Source organism: Artibeus jamaicensis, unplaced genomic scaffold, assembly GCF_021234435.1.
Source record: "Artibeus jamaicensis isolate MK-2021 breed Jamaican fruit bat unplaced genomic scaffold, CSHL_Jam_final contig_540, whole genome shotgun sequence".
Classification (NCBI taxonomy): domain Eukaryota; kingdom Metazoa; phylum Chordata; class Mammalia; order Chiroptera; family Phyllostomidae; genus Artibeus; species Artibeus jamaicensis.
The window spans coordinates 1,440,288-1,458,796 of NW_026521879.1; the positions used below are offsets into that span (position 1 = coordinate 1,440,288).

The 18,509-nt window shown below is 38.1% G+C and overlaps 1 protein-coding gene across 4 annotated transcripts in view; it reads left to right on the forward strand.

Moving 5' to 3' along the window:
• The window catches only part of CPED1 (cadherin like and PC-esterase domain containing 1), a 296,506-nt gene that overhangs the window by 23,745 nt on the left and 254,252 nt on the right, over positions 1-18,509 (forward strand). For 3 of the 4 annotated variants that reach the window (XM_053669962.1, XM_037139671.2, XM_053669963.1), the window contains exon 3: positions 5,490-5,673. The exons of the other annotated variant lie outside the window; for it this stretch is intronic. In XM_053669962.1, coding sequence (XP_053525937.1) covers positions 5,490-5,673 — 184 coding nt within the window. The remainder of the gene's footprint in view (positions 1-5,489; positions 5,674-18,509) is intronic. 4 annotated transcript variants of the gene reach the window in all.

Here is an 18,509-nt window from a genome sequence, read left to right on the forward strand (position 1 = left end):
TCTTGGGTCTTAGAGCTCAGTCTGCATAACATCTTACTTCCCCTGGTTTACCTGCTTGTCCTGACTTCTTATAACTAATTGTTTATTTTTGTTTTCTTTGATAAGCTGTGAGCTCCGTGGGGGCAGAGAACTGTCTGTCTTGTTTACTGCTGTAACCCCATCTCTTCCAAGCGTGAGGTTTTGCACGTAAATGTGATGGAAGGGAATTTAACACAACAGGTAGACAGGGTTTGGGATGCTGAACCATGCAGTCTGAGCTGCAGAGAAAGTGGGTGGAAAAGGAGGATAGTAGAAAGCTGGCATTTGGGGGAAAGACTGGTGGTTGCAGAACTTGTGTTTTGGGAATATATGAGAAGACCTGGAGATATATGAATGTTATTGGAGAGTGAAGTAGGTCATTTTATAATTTCAGAGGTGGGGCTGTGAGGGGACCACAGAGTCCAGTAGCCATTGGAATGGATGTTTGCAGTGATATGGAGAAGATAGTCACTGGGGCAAAGAGATCATGGATATATTATGGCTTGAGATGCAGATGCTGAAGCCTCCACTGAGATTTTCTAGATTTTTCATGTGATAGTAAGTAAAATAATTAAAGAGCATGCATGTGATGGTAAATAATAAACTCATACTTTGCATTCATGCATTAATTCCTTTGCTCACTCATTTCCTCTTATTTAGAACCTAGCGGTAAGCTGTATGTACAGTGACTCAAGCTGACAAGTCTAGACCGTCATGGAACATACAGACTAGTAGAAGAAGCAGATATTAAACAAATTACAGATAATTATAAATTGTGAAGAATGACAAAGGGAAAATTAGGTTGAGGAATAGATGATGATGGGTTTTGGCAGGGGCTATTTAAGTGAGTGCCATTTTCTCAAAATGACACTGAAGACACATTTTTTAAAAATCCTCACCCACATATATGTTCATTGGGTTTTGGGTGGGGAGAGAGAGGAACATCGATATGAGACAGAAATATGGGATCAGTTTCCTCCCATATGAGCCCAACTGGGGATTGAACCTGAAACCTAGTATGTGCCCTGACCTGGGATAGAACCTGCAACATTTTTAATGTACAGGACAATGCTCCAACCAATAGAATGACCCAGCCAGGGGTGAGGAGTCATTTTTTGATATATTGAAACTTGCTTACTTTCATGTCTTTATTATTGTTTAGATCTTATATAGAGCCACAAATCAGCAAACTTGCCTTTCACTGGATGAGTGTTGGCCTAGCCCAATGTACAGTTTGGAAGTACAGTCAGAAGGTGCTTGGTGTTATGGAGTAAGTTCCGGGAACTGTGAGATCATTCCCTGATGGGCTTGAAATCCAGCTGAGTTAGCTCCAGATTCTCCAGATACTCTGCGTGCACTTCCAGGGAACCTGCAGCTCCTAAACCATTCTGAAGTTACAAAGAATTTTTAAGTAGAAAATGTGTAAGATGTACACCTTAGAAAACTTTATCCACTTTATTTTTTGAATTCTCAAAAATAAGTGTACATTTCATCAGTTGAAAAAATCTTTTATTCTTATAGTGGAAAAATTTAGACATAATTCATAATAATAGGCTCTATCATATTTCTAAAATATCAAAAATTTAGACCGGCAAGGCAATTTGACTTTTAGTTATATATGACACATATCTTAGGTCTACTCTATTTTTGTAAAACATCAAAAGATGTCACAAATACATGGCTACTTTAATAAATCTGGAAATCTTCCCATTGTGTAGAAAAAAGTTTTATTTTGATTCTTACTATATTTTAAAGAGCCATATTTCTTGATTTTCTGGTGATTCTTGGTGAAAACTTTTTAAAAGTGTGACTACAAAATATAGTACTTTTATAACATAGCTTTAAATTTATTTTTTTACTGTAATTCATTATTTTGCTCAAATATGTAACTATTTGTGTCATTCTTGTTACCATTCACAATTCTACTGAAATAAATTTCTTAATACAAAATTTTACCCTTTTTTATTCCCAACATTCTATGGTAGTATTTATAACAAAGACTTTTACACATTGAAAACAAGATGTTTGCATTCATTCATTTAAAGACTATTTATCATATGCCCATTATGTTCCAAATACTGTTCATAGGTTGGGTAAAAAAGTGAACAAAACAGACAAAAATACATATTGTCATTTACCTTCCTTTATGGTGTGTGGAGACAGAAAATAAATATATTCAATAAATAATTATATTTTTGTATTAAAAGGTAACACATACTACAAAGAGAAACATCAGGGCATATGGAAGCATATAGTTTACTGTGGAATTTTTTCTTTTTGAGAGGGACTAATTATATTAACTGAAAAGCTTATGGAATTCCTAATATAAGAGTTATAATATATTGTAACTGATTATTATTCAATTTTATTCATATGTATTTAACATCATTTATTGTTCGGACATTATGTTGCTTACTTTCACATAGCAACTTCATGGAATTCCCAATACAACCTCATGAAGTAGGATTTGTTATTACATCTATGAGAAAACTCTGATAAAAGATTCAGTAATAACCCACCCTGGTGAATGAAGTGAGCAATTGGCACAGCCGGAATTCAAATTCAGATTTTTTATTTTTCGATGTTTCTCTGTTCTTTACCTTGCTGCACCTAACATTCCAAGTAGTCTATTACAACACTCTATCGTTTGCCTTCTCAAAGGTGGTGTAAAGATTTCAGATTTGGAAGACCTTCCAATGAAAATGTGTTCAGTTAATAAGACAACTACCATGTAGCCCAGCAGAATAATTTCTGAGGGGATAGTCTGCTGATCTCTTCAGAAGGGAAAGAAGGAAGTGACTTAGAGATTAGACTGCCAACATCCAGAATTTCTAAATTCTCATCAGCAGGCTCGCAAGTCTCAAGTTTAGTTGCAGTGGTGTCCAGGTTAAATGTATTTTCTACTAAATATATATCTCCAAAATTGTATGAGTAATCAGAAGCTTTTATTTCCCAAAGTGCTGCTCTTGGCATTTTCTAATTCCGCATTTGCTGGTGCGGTTGACATAACTGTTCACATAGTTTTTATTTCACATAGACAGCATGTGCACCTGTTGTCAAGCTGCTAAAACTGTTCTTGCTCCTTGGTATTGGGCCATTCTGCTGATACAGTGTGTTATAAATATTGCAAGGACAGGACAGTTCATATGACAGGATAATACAACATAATTTGACTGACAATCTCATTTCCTATTTAATCCCTGTAGACTGAGACATGAGTTAAAATTTCAGCTATGTCAAGGTTATTACAAAATATGGCCAGTTTTATACTTTACCTAAAATATGATCTACATAAGGTATATCAGTAAGGGCCACCTTTGTATTGCTTAAACTGGTCCTGGTTGGGGGAAAGGGAGGAATGGCATCTTCCTAAATAATAACTTAAAGTTTGAATATACAGTCTCTTTATGTGAAATCATTACTGTACTTGAGCCAGCTGTAATAGAGAGACACACATCCTGTGGTTACGTAAGAAAATGATCTGAGAAGGGAATTCTGGGCACTGTGTATTTTGCTTGAGTGACACTGATATATTTGGAAGCATCTGTCTTTCCCTTCTACCTAGATGCATGTTTGTTTATTTTGGCTTCCAATAAGCTACTGATTCCCTCTAACTCTTGTGTCCAAAGGCTCAAACTGTATTTGGGTTCAAGTACTCCTTCTTACAAGTTTATCATTACAAAGTACTACCAGATTTTGGGGAGAATCATGTCCCCATTTGCAGTTAAATTCTTGACTTTAAATAGTTTTATCACCAATAAAATGCAATATCCTTTAACAAGAAAAAAGATCTAATCAGTCAGGTTTTGCTGAAGTACCATGTACAAACAGCGTGAATAGGTAAGGCTCTATTTTTTTCCATTATATGCATCACATGTGTAGTAAGTGCCTATGACAACATGTGGCAGACAGAGCTCAGAATCAGAAAGCTTTTTCCTGACTCTTCGCTCTTTATGATACATTATTATTTTAAAAACACATATACTTCCTGTATGCCAAGCACAGTTCTAAGCAATTTATAAATATTAACTCCTTAATTCTCACAGCACCTTAGGAGGAAGTCCAAGATCAGACACATAGTGCTGGTGGAGGCAGGGAATGTAAGCCCAGCATTCTGGCTCCAGAGTTTGTGTTCTGTACTGTACAATACTTTGTCTAATAATTTTCAGATATAAATAATTTGTGTGCAGTGCAAAACAGGATATGTTTTCTTGCCTTCAGAGGGTTCACAATCTAAATAAGTTTCTTTATTCTTTCCATGCTTACCTTCAAAGATCCAGATATAGTATGGTAGCTCATTAATTTAGCAGAGACCTTCATTTATTACATATGTATGATGTATACTGAAAACCAGGACAAAGCAGGTTGCCTCTTAGAGAGCTCACATCAGGGAGAGACACGATTTCATGGATGCTAATGGCAGGCAATACTTCAATTACATCCTTTTTTTGGAAAATGTACAGAATTTTTCAAAAGGGATAATGTTTGACTTGGAGTTTGCTAGACAGATGAATAGAGAAGAAAGAATTGCAGATGAAGGCACGGTGTTGTATATATGAAGGTTCAGAGGGTACTCAGGGATGGAAATTATTAACAGCACGATATGACCAGAAACTCAGGAAATAAGGTCTAAGTTTGAATGGCCTTGTATTCTTTGATAAAGATATGAAATTGATTATTTCGGTAATGAGAAATAATGAAGAAATTTAAGTATTGAAAGATTTGGTGCGTACTGTGTTTTAGATCCTTATATCAGACAGTTTGATTCAGAACTTCACTAAAAGTAATTTGGATTCCCAGTTTTGTTGTTTACCTTTTCTCCCTTTTATTATTGTGAGAAATAGAAATACTTATTTGGAGGACAATAAACTGTTGAAGGGAGAACCTAAAATTATGATATTTTGGTAGCTTTCTTCGCACAAAGATCCATCTAGTCTCATTGGTATGCATTCTAGTGTTGTTGCATCCTGAGAAAAGCTGTAGCAATGTACGTCTTTAAAGGGCTCTGGGATTACTTCTCAGCTCTACCGCTTCCTGAACAGTTCCTTCCAGGACAAAATCCATCCTGTCTCTCGGAGTCTGTTTCCTCCACCATGTTTACCTAAAAGACCTGTTATAAGGTAATGCAGCTGGAACTGCTTTATCAAAGCACAATGCAGATGCAAGGCATTGCTGTTAATTTACATTTTCAGCTAGAGCTGAGCTTTATATTTCTATGTCACAATATTCCTCTAGGAGTTTTATATTTTAATGGCCTCAAATTTTCATTTTTCCATAACAGTGAGAAAAATTCAGTTCACTTTCAGTTCTTGCATGTGAGGTTGTCTTTGACATTGTTCGCCTGTCAGAATCTTTCCCATTGAGAGAACTTAAAGGATAACTTTCTGAATGGCCCTTGATTTGCATTTGTGATGTTCTTTGAGAGAAATGTGCATCTTCTTCCTCGTGTTTTTATGCCTTCTTTTTTTTAGATTGAAGAATCAATTGAGACACACTTTGGCAGCCGTGGCAGAAGGGCCATACTCTACAGGCCTCCTTCCTACAGCAAAAAGGAGCTTTGGCTTCACCAGCACATTCTCGCTCAACTTCACTACACAGTGCTCATCACTGAAGAAAGGCTCAGTACTGACCCAGGGCTGGAGCTGCTAGGAAAAGGTCAGAATAAGAAAGTAATTACCAAAGTGTCTTGACGTAAAATATTAAATGATTTCTGGAATGTGCTACTATCTTCCTCTAAAAAAATTCACTAAAACAAATTTTTGCCACTGATCAGCTTTCTTGCACTTTAGAAAACTTGGCTTTTTTTCCACTTCCTCTCAATTTTTCTTCAGCTATATGTCTTTATTCTTGATATTATTTAGTTTATACTTGTATAGCATTTTGGAGTTGCATAGTTCATGTTTAAATGCTACATAAAAATGTTTATGTTTATGAGCCTGAATACATGTTCTTCCCAACACCAAACTGCTCCATATTTTAAGAAAATTGCCAATTCATCTGACTGTAAGTAGAATGTGCTGGAAATTGTTTCAAGAAACCAGCTTAAATGTGATTCACAGATTGTCTCTAAATGTGAAAGAAGTGTGGATATTTATCACACATGCTATTACTAGTCAAATACTTTTATTTCTTTCATTTGAAGTGAAAATTAAAAGACAAGTGTGTTTCAACAAGTTATTTGAAAAGAGCTGAAGAGATGATGCAGGTCAAAAAGGGCAGTGACAAGAACAGCTCACACTTGTCAACTATCCCCATGACAGATACTATGTTCTATTCTATATTCATAATCTCATTTAATCCTCACTGAAATCCCATAAGTGCCCTAAGATTAAGAAATATTAAACCCTGTCCCCCATATTCCAAAACAGGAAACTGAAGTTTCAAGAGGTGAAGTGACTCATCCTGTTTCTTTAACCTGGGGTGAGGAAAAGGCAAGATTTGAACCTCTTTGTTCCAGCTCTCACTTGTGTGCTCATCCTCTTGCCCTCCTTGTTGCCTCAATCTCTCTTTTGACCATTATCCTGCATGACTGTATTATTATTAGATCTACAAGGATGTGGAATGCTCATTTGGCTTGAACAAATCACACTTTTTATAAGGGAGGGGAGAAAAAGCAATTTGACCTCAGCGGTGGTTTCTTTGGAAGAGAATATGCAGACCCTGGTACCATAGTAACATTTTACTTTCAATTAAGTTTTAACAACCTTGCCATCATCATGGCACTTGTTCATCAGTGGCCCCTCATTCTTTAATGTGCTAGGTTTATGCTGGTGAATGAAAGAGGCAGGGGGAATATTTGGACTTCTGGCCAAGATAGAGGCATAGCTGAATACACTGTGCCTCCTCACACAACCAAAAGAAGGACACCAACAAATTTAAAAACAAAACATGACCAGAACTGCCAGAAAATCAAACTGTATGGAAGTCTTACAACCAAGGAATTAAAGAAGAAATAGTCATTGCAGACCAGTTAGGAGGAGTGGAGATGGGTAAACAGGGTAGAGAGGACACATGGCAAAGCTGTGGCTGGAGGACTGGGGCAGGCAAGGTAGTGGCTGGCAGAGTGGGCAGTCCCACATTTCTGTGTAGATAAGCCGGGGAGAACAAATGGGGAGCAAGGCAGACTGCATAACCCATGGTTCCAAAGCAGGGAAATAAAGCCTCAAAACCTCTGACTGAAAAAACTGTGGGGGTTGCAGTGGCAGAAACTCCAAGCCTCACAGGAGAGTTCGTTGGAGAGATCCAGAGGGTCCTAGAATGTACATAAAATTACCCAGCCAGGAATCAGCACCATAAAGACCCAATTTGCTTGTGAGTAGAGGAAGAAGTGACTGAAAGGTGGCTGATAGCTGAGTAAGTAGCATTGCTCCCTCTTGGACTCCTCCCCTGTGGGGGCAACTTTGCCAGCATGTCCCTCCATCCACCACAGATGAAAGTGAAACTACCAAGACATGATCTGCTTAGGGAGGAAGGGTGGCCAATCTCTCAGAGGAGAAAAGCCAAGGGCCTCTTCCTCCAGGGGCTTTTGTTAGGTTGTAATACACAGGAATACAGGCAATAAGGACAAACAGTAGATAACATTTCAAAAAAATCTGAGGGCTTAGTCTGAGTCAGTGTCTGTCAGGAAAGGGGGTTGCAAAAACTTTGGCAAACATATTCATTTCCTGCTTGGACCTTTATCATATAAATGAAAACACTCTTAGCAAAGCAGGCTTCACAGGACTTTTAGGAATTCTTTCTTATGCCCGATCACCCTGGAACCCACTCTAGCCAGCAAAGAGCTGCACTGCCTTCCCCACCATAGGTTTTAGGCTTAAGTGGATTAGAGCCAGAAAGTGCTTCTCCCAGATGGAAATGGGGACTCAGGCTATGTCAGAATAGCTGGGGGGGGGGGTGGTGGTGAGAGTCCATCACTCCCTCTTTGTTGCAGCCCCCTGAGTCCTTCCATGATGGCCTCCCAAGTGATCCTGTCTGGCTTAGGTTGCCCCCCTCGTAGGGGTCTTACCCATTATAGACTAACCAACTGAGTGTTGGGGGCAGGGGAAGCAGCAGAAGCAGCGCTTGTTGCCAGAGACAAGCTTTGTCTCCTTAGTGGCTCGCATTCTGAATGTCTCTCACTCAGCCTTAGCCATGGGGGGTAGTTATAACTCCTGAAACCAGGCAGAGCGGTTCCCAACACTCCCCCACATATAGCACCACAATGCAGCCATGTGAGTTCCCCCACCCCGGTGAATAGCTAAGGCTCCACCCCTTACTATGTAATAGATGTGCCAAGACAAAAAATGGCCCAAATGAAAAAACAGATCAAAGCTCCAGAAAAAAATACAACTGAGTGATGAATAGATAGCTAACCTATCTGATGTGCAGTTCAAAACACTGGTAATAGATAGAATTGATTGAATAGGTAGAATAGAATTGATTGTGTATGGTTACAAAATAGAGGAAAAAGTAAAGGCTATGATAAGTGAAATAAAGGAAAATGTTCAGGGAACCAACCGTGCAGGGAAGGAAACTGGGACTCAAATCAATGGTTTGGACCAGAAGGAAGAAAAAAACATTTAACTAGAACAGAATGAAGAAATAAGAATTTTAAAAAAAATGAGGAGAGGCTTAGGAGCCTCCAGGACAACTTTAAACATTCCAACATCCAAATCATAGGGGTGCCATTAGGGAAGAGCAAGAGCAAGAAATTGAAAACTTATTTGAAAAAATAAGGAAGGAGAACTTCCCCATCTGGCAAAGGAAATAGATTCTCAGGAAGTCTGGGAAGTTCAGAGTCCCAAAGAAGATGGACCCAAGGAGGAACGCACCAAGGCACATCATAATTACATTATCCAATATTAAAGATTAGGAGAGAATCTTAAAAGCAGCAAGAGAAAAGGAGACATTTACCTACAGAGGAATTCCAATAAGGCTATCAGTGGGTTTCTCAAAAGAAACATTGCAAGCAAGAAGGGGCTGGAAAGGAGTATTTGAAGTCATATACAGCAAAGCTATCATTTAGAATGAAGGGGCAGATAAAGTGCTTCCCAGGTAAGGTCAAGTTAAAGGAGTTCATCATCACCAAGCCCTTATTGTATAAAATGTTAAAGGGACTTAGCTAAGAAGTAGAAGAAGATAAGACATATGAACAGTAAAATGACAATAAACTCACAACTGTCAGCAACCAAACCTAAAAAAACCCAAAACAAAAACAAATTAGGCAAACAACTAGAACAGGAACAGAATCACAGAAATGGAGATCACACAGAGGGTTATCAGTGGAAAAGGGGAGAAGGGGGATGAGGGAAAAGGTACAGGGAATAAGAAGCATAAATGGTAGGTAGAAAATATACAGGGGGAAGATAAGAATAGTATAGGAAATGTAGAAACCAAAGAACTTATATGTACGACCCATGGACATGAACTAAGGGGGGATGTGGGAATGCGGGTGGGAAGAGGGTATAGGGCAAAGGGGAATAAAGAGGTGGCAAATGGATCAACTGTAATAGCATAATCAATAAAATATATTTGTAAAAAAGAAAGAGGCGGGGGGGAACATTCAGCCATGATCACTCCTTACTATGTTCACCTTTTACCTCATTGGCTGTAAAATTGTAAGCTAGGTAGCTAGCAAAATCCCAGAGATTGGAGACCCCCAAAAATCCTCTTTGGTGAATAGAATGGTATTAAAACTGTGGAAAGTATGGGCCATGAGGACAGGCTTTCATGTCATTTGCTGGTCCCTGCCCCCTAAGTGATAGCATGGAAACAGAGCACTAGGCTCCTATAAGCAATTGAGAAAAACAAAAGGGAAGGTGAAAGTTCCAGAATATCAAAGAAGGCTAGAAACAAATTTTGTAAACCTTATTGAGGTTGGTTCTAATAAGATGGACCAATCTAGAGTTTTAGAGCATCCATACATGATATTGTCAGGAAACCATTGATCAGAATAGGTGTTAAGGAAACTGCCTCTCATCCCCGGGGAATAGCTTAGCCCATCACCGAACCAGGTGGTTGACTGGTGTGTATTGATATAACCACCACCTGCATGCCATGTGAGCTGTGCTCCTGAGTCATGCAGAATACCACTGCCATCTGAAATGCCTGTGTTCCCCTCTGTCCTCGGAGGTGTTACTGGCCATGTATGGGCACAACATGGATCATCTGTGCATTTCAACTTCATTCAATTTCAATTTTTAGTTGTTTCCAGTTGCAAAATAGAGGGAATATATCTCCTCTCTCCCTTGACATCCTTGGGTCAGTTTTACAAGAAAAAGGATTAGTTTGCAGCTTCCAAATATAATGAAAGTGCAAAGACAGCCTGAAGGTAACAGAATGTAATTGCCAAAGGAGTTCCTGGGCCCAGTAGCACGAGCACAAACAGATGGTGTCAACAGAATTTGTCGTTTGTAAATGCTGTTTCCGCTGCTCTCCCCTGCATTCTCTCAGCTTTTGAAACACCCATTTCCTAACTCTTCTTGGCATTCTTTTACTCCGTATAGTGAGATATTATTCCTGGATAGGCCTTGGGAAAGGGCAGCAATTTCACCAGTACAGAAAAATGTGGGGGTTTTTTTTGCTTTTCACTTGATTTTGCAGTTTGCAGTTTTCACTGAGATCATTATGTACTGAACCCTGAAATAAAAAATTTCTGTGACTGAATCTAACATATCCTCGATTATCTAACATATGAAAAAAACCCACTTTTTTATTGCAGCTTATTTGCCATGGCTACAAGTTTAATGTATAAATTATGTTTGAACTGAGGAACTTACTATGAAAAATACCTTCTAGATATTTGAGTCTTACAAAATTTGTTTTCCTTTCATTTCACATATTAACCTCATGCTTATTTCAGTGTATGAGCAGCACGAGAAAGTCTGACGCTGTGTTGGCTCAGTTAAGCTTAATCTCTGCCTGGAGGAAGTGGAAGCAATTCAGAATGATCTAGAAACCTACCCACCTATCTTTCACTTTACCATTGCAATTTCTGCTGTTTGCCACCCTGAAATTTGAATATTACATTAGAAACAATATAAGTACTCCCACAAAAGTTACTAAGTACACAGGTACAGACTTGACACATATATAAAATGTATTCTTATCATAGGAAATTAAGTACAAAATGCATTTTTCCTGTTCTACCTATCCATTCCACCTGCTTTCCTCTCCTTTCCTATCAACCACCGTCACTTCCGCTGACCTCTTTCTGTACCACTCTTTGAAGCACAGGTAGCCTCATTCCAGTTTGGGCCATGTTTTTAAAAACTTTTAAGAACAGAAATAGATAAAAATTAGAAAACAATAAAAGGGTCATAGGCCAGGCAGGCAACATGCCACTATTAAATAAAATCTGTTCTTGTGGAGTGACATTTGGAGTTTCCATTTTATTTAACCTTCCTGCCACTTATTTTAGTAAACACTCATTGACAAGAAAAGAAGTCTCAGGTTCTAAATTAGAATGTGGTTAATTCCATTCTAGTGACATAACAGAGGTTGGTGGCTCTCTCCGGAAGGATAGGGCTGTGGCTACATGACCTTAAACAAGTAAAGGTCTCTCAGCCCTAGTTCTCTTATCTGTTACAGGCAGTGACGATATTTACTTCACAATAGGATGTAGTAAGAATTTAATCACTTTGTCCACGCCTATGAGAGTTCTGGGAGGAGACACAGTAAAACCAAGCCAATATGTTTCTCATTCAATAGTCTGGGAGTGGGGCCCAGAAATTTATGTGTTAAAAATGGAAACAAGTAATTCTGGTGTGTAGACCAGTTTGGGGAGCACTGTCCTAGGGCTATACTATTGGTTCAAGGAGTAACAATCTTTAGGGTTAATTTTGGAAATAAAATGCAAAAAAGTCAGCTTGCTATAATGCCATTGAACTACTTAAGATTTAACTGTATAGATATTTATAAGCATTTCATATTTAGGCTGATTTTGAGAACAGCAAAAAGACATTAGTCTTTAGATTTAGGCCTATAAAACTTAGAATGTAAAACCTATTCTTCTATGGTGCTTCAAACCTTGCTTTGGAAAAATATATCTATGTCTCTGCATTTATAAGAGCATATAATTCTCTAAAGGAAAAGATAGAAGAACCGATTATTCCCCTTTCTAGTGTCTAGGTAGTATTTAGTAAATCAGTGCTTTAGTATATGGAATAATACAGTGGTCTAAAAGACAGTAGATGTTTCCCCAAAGTTTTTAACTTATTCTACGGTAACATTCAAGTAGTATGTGGTCCAAGATACTGACTCAGTAGATTTTATAATTGGATAGAATTATTTATGTGCATATGTTACAAATGGAAATTGAAGGAGAGTACATATTTAGCAATTTTCTGTCCACTTTTGAATGCATCTTGCACTTTCATTTTTTTATCGTTGTTCAAGTACAGTTGTCTCTATTCTCCCCCCACTACTCCTGCCCTATCCTACCCATCTCCACCTCCCACCCTTGATTCTATTCCCCTTTGTCTTTGCTCACATGTCCTTTATACATGTTCCTCGATGACCATTCTCCTCTTTTCCCCACTATCTTCTTCCCCCGACTCCTCTGATTACTGTCAGTTTGTTCTTTATTTCAATGTCTCTGGTTATAACTTGCCTGCTTGTTTGTTTTGTTGATGAGGTTTGACTTATAGGTGAGATTATGCAGTATTTGTCTTTAACCACCAGGCTTAACAAGCATAAAGCTCTCTAGTTCCATCCATGCTGTTGCAAAGGGTAGGAGCTCCTTCTTTCTTTCTGCTGCATAGTATTCTATTGTGTAAATGTACCAGTTTTTGATCCACTCATTCACTGGTAGGCACCTAGGTTGCTTCCAGCACTTGGCTATTGTAAATTGTGCTGCTATGAACATTGGGGTGCATAAGGTTCTTTTGAATTGGTGTTTCAGGATTCTTAGGGTATAATCCCAGCAGTGAAATTGCTGGGTCAAAAGGCAGTTCTATTTTTAGTTTTTTGAGGAAATCTTGTACTTTTAAATTAAATGTGTTATATTGCTCACCTAAAAAACAAAAGCTGACTGCTATCAAAGCTACAGAAGAGGAGTCACTCTTGTAGTTTGAAATTGCTCTTGTTTTTCAGAATTTGGAGATTGTACATGGAATGTTTTCTGAAGAAATACAAAATGTGAAAAATCATATTGATTTTCCTGCCAGGGGTTGGCATCAGAGGCCCACGAGCCAATTCACCCCGATGCCTGTCTTTGTAACACAGTTTGGTTGGAACACAGCCACACTCTATCTATTTTTGTCTTGGCTGTGCCACTTCTGTTCTCCAACAGCGGAGCTGAGTAGTTAGTTGCAGCAGAGGCTACATGTCTCTCAATGCCTAAAATGTTTATTGTGGGATCCTTTACAGAAAAAGTTTCCTGCCTCTCATATCTAGACTAATTCTATGTCATTTGCTCCCTTACCAAGCTGATGATCAAAGTCTGGGACTGCGATAGTTTGGTATTTTTATTTTATACAGAACCTTATTCAAAAAGGAGTTGATGGTTTACAGTAAAACATGTAATTGTAAAATTACTAAAATGAAAATACAAAAATTGAGCTCAAACTGGGTATCTTAGATACTATAATTTAGGCTTAATTTTGGCTTTGAGATTTTGAGTCCCTAGAGCAACAGGGAAAGAATTTAAGTTTTACTCTCAGGAATAAGGAAACATTATAGTTCCTTCCCATAAATCTTCTGCATGCCCAGGTAGTACATGTAAAACAATTTTCTCAAAGGGATTATTAAGTAGATAACACTGTGTTATGTAACAGGTCACGGACCAGAGCAACAGTCGTATTGTAAATAAATGGACATCATATCTTGGTTCACACAGCGACCTTCCAGCATGAGCTGAAAGAACATCATAGTGTGGTATATAGTGAGGGCATATCTCTGAGGGCTAGAGTTAAGGCCATGATAAGTAGTACTTACTGATATTTGTATTGACATTACACTTGATATATTCTATTCCAAAGAATGGTATTTTCAATAATGTTGCTCACAGCATCTTTGCCCCATAATAAGGACACTATAATTTACCAAACTATGTTCTTGGGAAGTACTATTAACAGATAATAGAGCGAGAGATACAGATCCCTGCTTAATATTGTAGAAAATATATTAGAAAAGAAAAAGGCTATTTTGTCTCTCTTGTGTATAATTTAATAGATTTCCATTTTCGTTTATTTTCATTTACATTCACTTGCACTCAAAAAATTTCTAACTCATCCATGTATCATTTGAAATTTAGTCTAACTTTGAGGGTTTATTTATAATGGCTGCTTGCCAAAAGCTGTTTCTGAGGTTTGTATGGAAAAGAAACATCTACAACAGGCCAATCTTAACTTTTGTAATGAAAAACCCATTTCAAATTTTTCTTTTATTTATTTGTATTCAAAAAGAAGCTACTAGGAAGTTGCAATTTGAATTACCCATAAGTAAGGAGAGCTTAACCACAAAATTGCTTTCTTGGGGAAGTAGTAGACTGTGGTAATTAAATAGAATAAGCTTCAGAGTAAGATAGAACCAGGGTTGCAGTCCCTAGTATTACCATTTTATAGTTACATAACCATGGGCAAGTTACCTTCCCAAAGCCTTGTTTTTCTCCTCTGCACATTACTTGTTTTGGATTGTTCTGTGCCTGGGACACTGGGATTCCACAAATGGGAGGAGACATCATTACTACTATTACCAACTAGCTACAGAAAGAGATTGTGAAGGTTCTTTAGTGGGGAGGAGCATTTTAAATAGGTTCCATACAAAGTAACCTAAGGATGCTGCTGCTGGATATTTGGGGGTATATAACCTTTTTAGGTGTTTTCAAGGTACTCTGTCTCAACTTACATATTCTCATGGAAAGGTCTGTGTTGTAAACACTCCTGAAATTCCAACACACAAGATTCTGGATCATTTCATTCGGAAAAAACCCTCACTTCCAGAAAATCTGTAAGCTTCTTGAGGTCAGGGACCATGTCTCTTCTGCTTATCACTTAAAACCATAGGGGCACACAATGAGTGTTTACTGACTACATGAATAAATGAAGGTAAAATTGTGCACCAATATTTGGGGCTCTTAAGTAGTGAACCACCTGAGAGAATTCACATTAAAACTTAATTGATACACCTTTAATTTTTATATAAGTTTAGAGGAACACTGATGTTTTCCTCATGCTCAAATCTGCTCTTATAACCAAAATAATGTACCCACCCATACAGTGGTTTATAGGGCTGGTACTTCATACCACAATGATTCTAGACAGATTAGGCTTTTAAGTGCTTGTGTCCATGTTTTTTTTTAGGAGTTCCTCTCTTCTTTTGCTTCTAAGACTCCCCTGTCATTTACCAGCGTAATTCAGCCTGATGGTTTTTGGGGATGGTGGGTGAGTTTAGGCCTACACATAACACAGTCTCTGGTGCTGTGACATTTTCACATGAATGTATTTATCTGAACCTGGAGCAAACAGACACCAGGAAGGATATGAACATTGATGTTGGTGGGCTATTTGCTTAGAGGTGATAATTGGCTCCCTGAAGTTTTCATATTCCATAACACAATGGAACACATAGCATTACCTCAGAATGCTCTCCAGTAAAGGACACGTAGAAGTAAGCATATAGATTTGCTGTTTGAGAACATAGGAAGCATTAAGGATGCTCACCCATCCCCATATCATATCATTTAGGTCCCTTTGTGTCTTCTACATTAAGTTCTCTAGTTCTTTACTTAGCATAGTATAAAATATTTATTTTTATGCTTTTCCAGTACTTTGTTTTGAAGAAATTTATTATATGACCCAGGATTTATAACATACACTTCTCTAAAGCAAAAGACAGAAGCACCATCAAATTATTGTCTTTCATATCATCCAGGTACTATTTAGCAAGTCATTGTTCCAGTTCATAGAATGAAATAGTGGCTTAAGAGAGAATAAGTGTTTTTCAAAAGTTTTAAATTTGTTCCCTGAGTAGAGTCTAAATAATACGTGGTTCAAGAGGCTCTGACCCAGAATATATCTTATCATTGGGCCAGAACTATTTACGTGTCCTCAAAGAGGGCATATTTCTACAGTTGCAGCAGAAACAGAATGGCAGTGGTAATGACACAATTGATTGTTCGAACCGAAAGTGTTTCCGGGGGGCTCTGCAAATAGTTCCACCAGTATTTTTGTATTCCCACTGTTTGATGGGCTACTTGAGTATAAGATTTATTTGTAGTAATTCTAGAAGGTGTAAGCAGGACCAGTTTAAGGATGAATGTTGTATCAGTCAGCATTATCCAGCAATGGAACAGCCTATCTCAAAAAAGTAGGAAGTTTTGTTGGAACAGAAGCAGGTCAGGGATGCTGCTGAGAGACTTGCTTTATTACTCAGGAGAGTGAGTCCACTTACCAACAAAGTCTTTTTCAAATTTGTAGTTCTGTGATGTGCTGTAACATTCACACACCCAGACTGAGGGAAAGCAATCAAGATTTTAGACCTCCATCGTTCTAGGAATTCCTTTCCTTCAGCCTTTGCTTTTAGTCTTGTGTCCTGCAGGCAACAGAGAGGAGTGGGCTGCAAGGAGTGGAGACATGTGGATCTGGAGGCAGAATTGGCAGTGGTCCCTTTTGGCTAGTAGTGCACATTTACAGCAGATGCTTTTACTGATAATTTAAGGCTTGAGAGTCTTGCGAACTTCTCTGCTCATTCCCTTTCCCCCTCCAACCCCACACCAGCACCCCCGCTGCTTTCCTGAGTTTACTATGGTGTATGACTATTTAAGCAGGAAGACAAAAAAAGTAAAGGTCACATTTAAAAGGCACGGCGTGTTTTGCTTTGGCGGTATTTCGCCTAGAACACATTTGACATACGTTTTTTATTATGCAAGTAATAGGTTTTGCACAATATCAGAAGTGCTTCTGTGCCTTTAGTTAATCAAACTGGAAAAAAAAGAAATTGAATCAGATAAACTTATAAGCCTGCACCATTCTATTTTATTGTATTATGGTACCCGGTAATTGTGTGTTCAGGTTTATTGTTGTTTTCCTCAGTGCTTATAGAATTACTGATGTATTTACGACCAAATAGAATGTGTTCTTTAATTGGCACACTAGAGCTCAAGGAATGTTTATTTAACCTTAACTCAGTTGAGTTGTTTATACTACAGGGACCTGAGTTCAATTTACTTTAGCTTTTGAAAAAAGCTTTTTTATTTATAAAAGTTGAGTTTCAAGTGACCTCGCTGTTCTGATGTTTCTTCTACCCTCCACTGTGCAAAGAGAACAAAAAGCCAGTGTCTCATTTTTACTCCAAAGGAACTAAACCGCTTCCTTAAGTGTGTTAGTTCTTACAATTTAAAATGGTAACCAGATGTTTACTAAAACCCCTAGCATTTCTCCTTCAAGCCCAGCTTCTTTTTAATTGTTTGATCTTTTTAAGTTTCATAGAAACCAGATTGGGTATGTGAATTCTCCCAAGCTGGGAAATGTTTAATATAGCTTTGAAGATACATTCTCTGTCCTGTTTCTTTAAATGTAGTTTCTGCAACTTTTATATTTTTGAAAAGATGCAGCACTGAAAATTTTATAAGTAATTTATTTCAGGTCATTGTTCTTTTCATATTCTTTAAAGTTAAAAAGACTTATCATTTATAAAAAAATTAGAAAATTTTGTTTGGTTTGCCAAAGTCTAAACTGTGCTTGGAATGGCAGATTTAATTTGTAGAAACAAATAATATTCATATTATATTTAGATGAAGAAAGACTCCAGGAAAGAAAAATAAACGCTTTCATATGGGACCTTTTAAATGAATGTGTGGATTAACTCATAGGGAGTTTGGGGACTCCAGATATGGTGGGTATACTGTGCTTGTGTGTTATCAGAATTAGCTACTTGAAATACTTTAGAAATCTCCAATTCGGGAAAAGTTTGGGAGGATCTAAATTATATCGTCAAGACTGTCTCTTGGTGTCTTTTACAACTAAACTACAGAACACTTGTCATTCAGAACTGCCTGAAATCTGGCTGAATGGAAGTCCTACAACTACAGAGTTAAAAAAGAAAGCCACACCAAGACTGTTAGGGGGGGTGGAGATGTGGAATGGGTTGGTCCCAAACCCACAAGTGGCAGATAAAAATTGGGAGGGATACTTGGTTGCAGAGGCCCCCTAAGGAACAAAGGTGTTCAGCTCCACAACAGGCCCCTCCAGCTCAGGGTTCCTGTGTTAGGAAGAGAAGTCCCCATAATTTCTGGTTATAAAAACCAGAGAGGATTAAGGTTGAGGTAGATGGAAATTCTGCTAGAGTCCTAGGCAGTTACTTTTAAAGAATCCATGCACAGACTTACTTAGACTCACTCCCTCTGAGCTTCAGTGCTGGTGCAGCAGTTTGAAAGGCACCAGAGACATGGGGAAAGGAAGTAAATTATCTGGTATCTGGTGAGAGTTAGGGGTGGGGGGACGTTTTCTCTCAGACAGAAGTGCTAGCAGAGGCCATTGTTTCTTTTCTGAGCTCTCACTGCCACAGAGCTG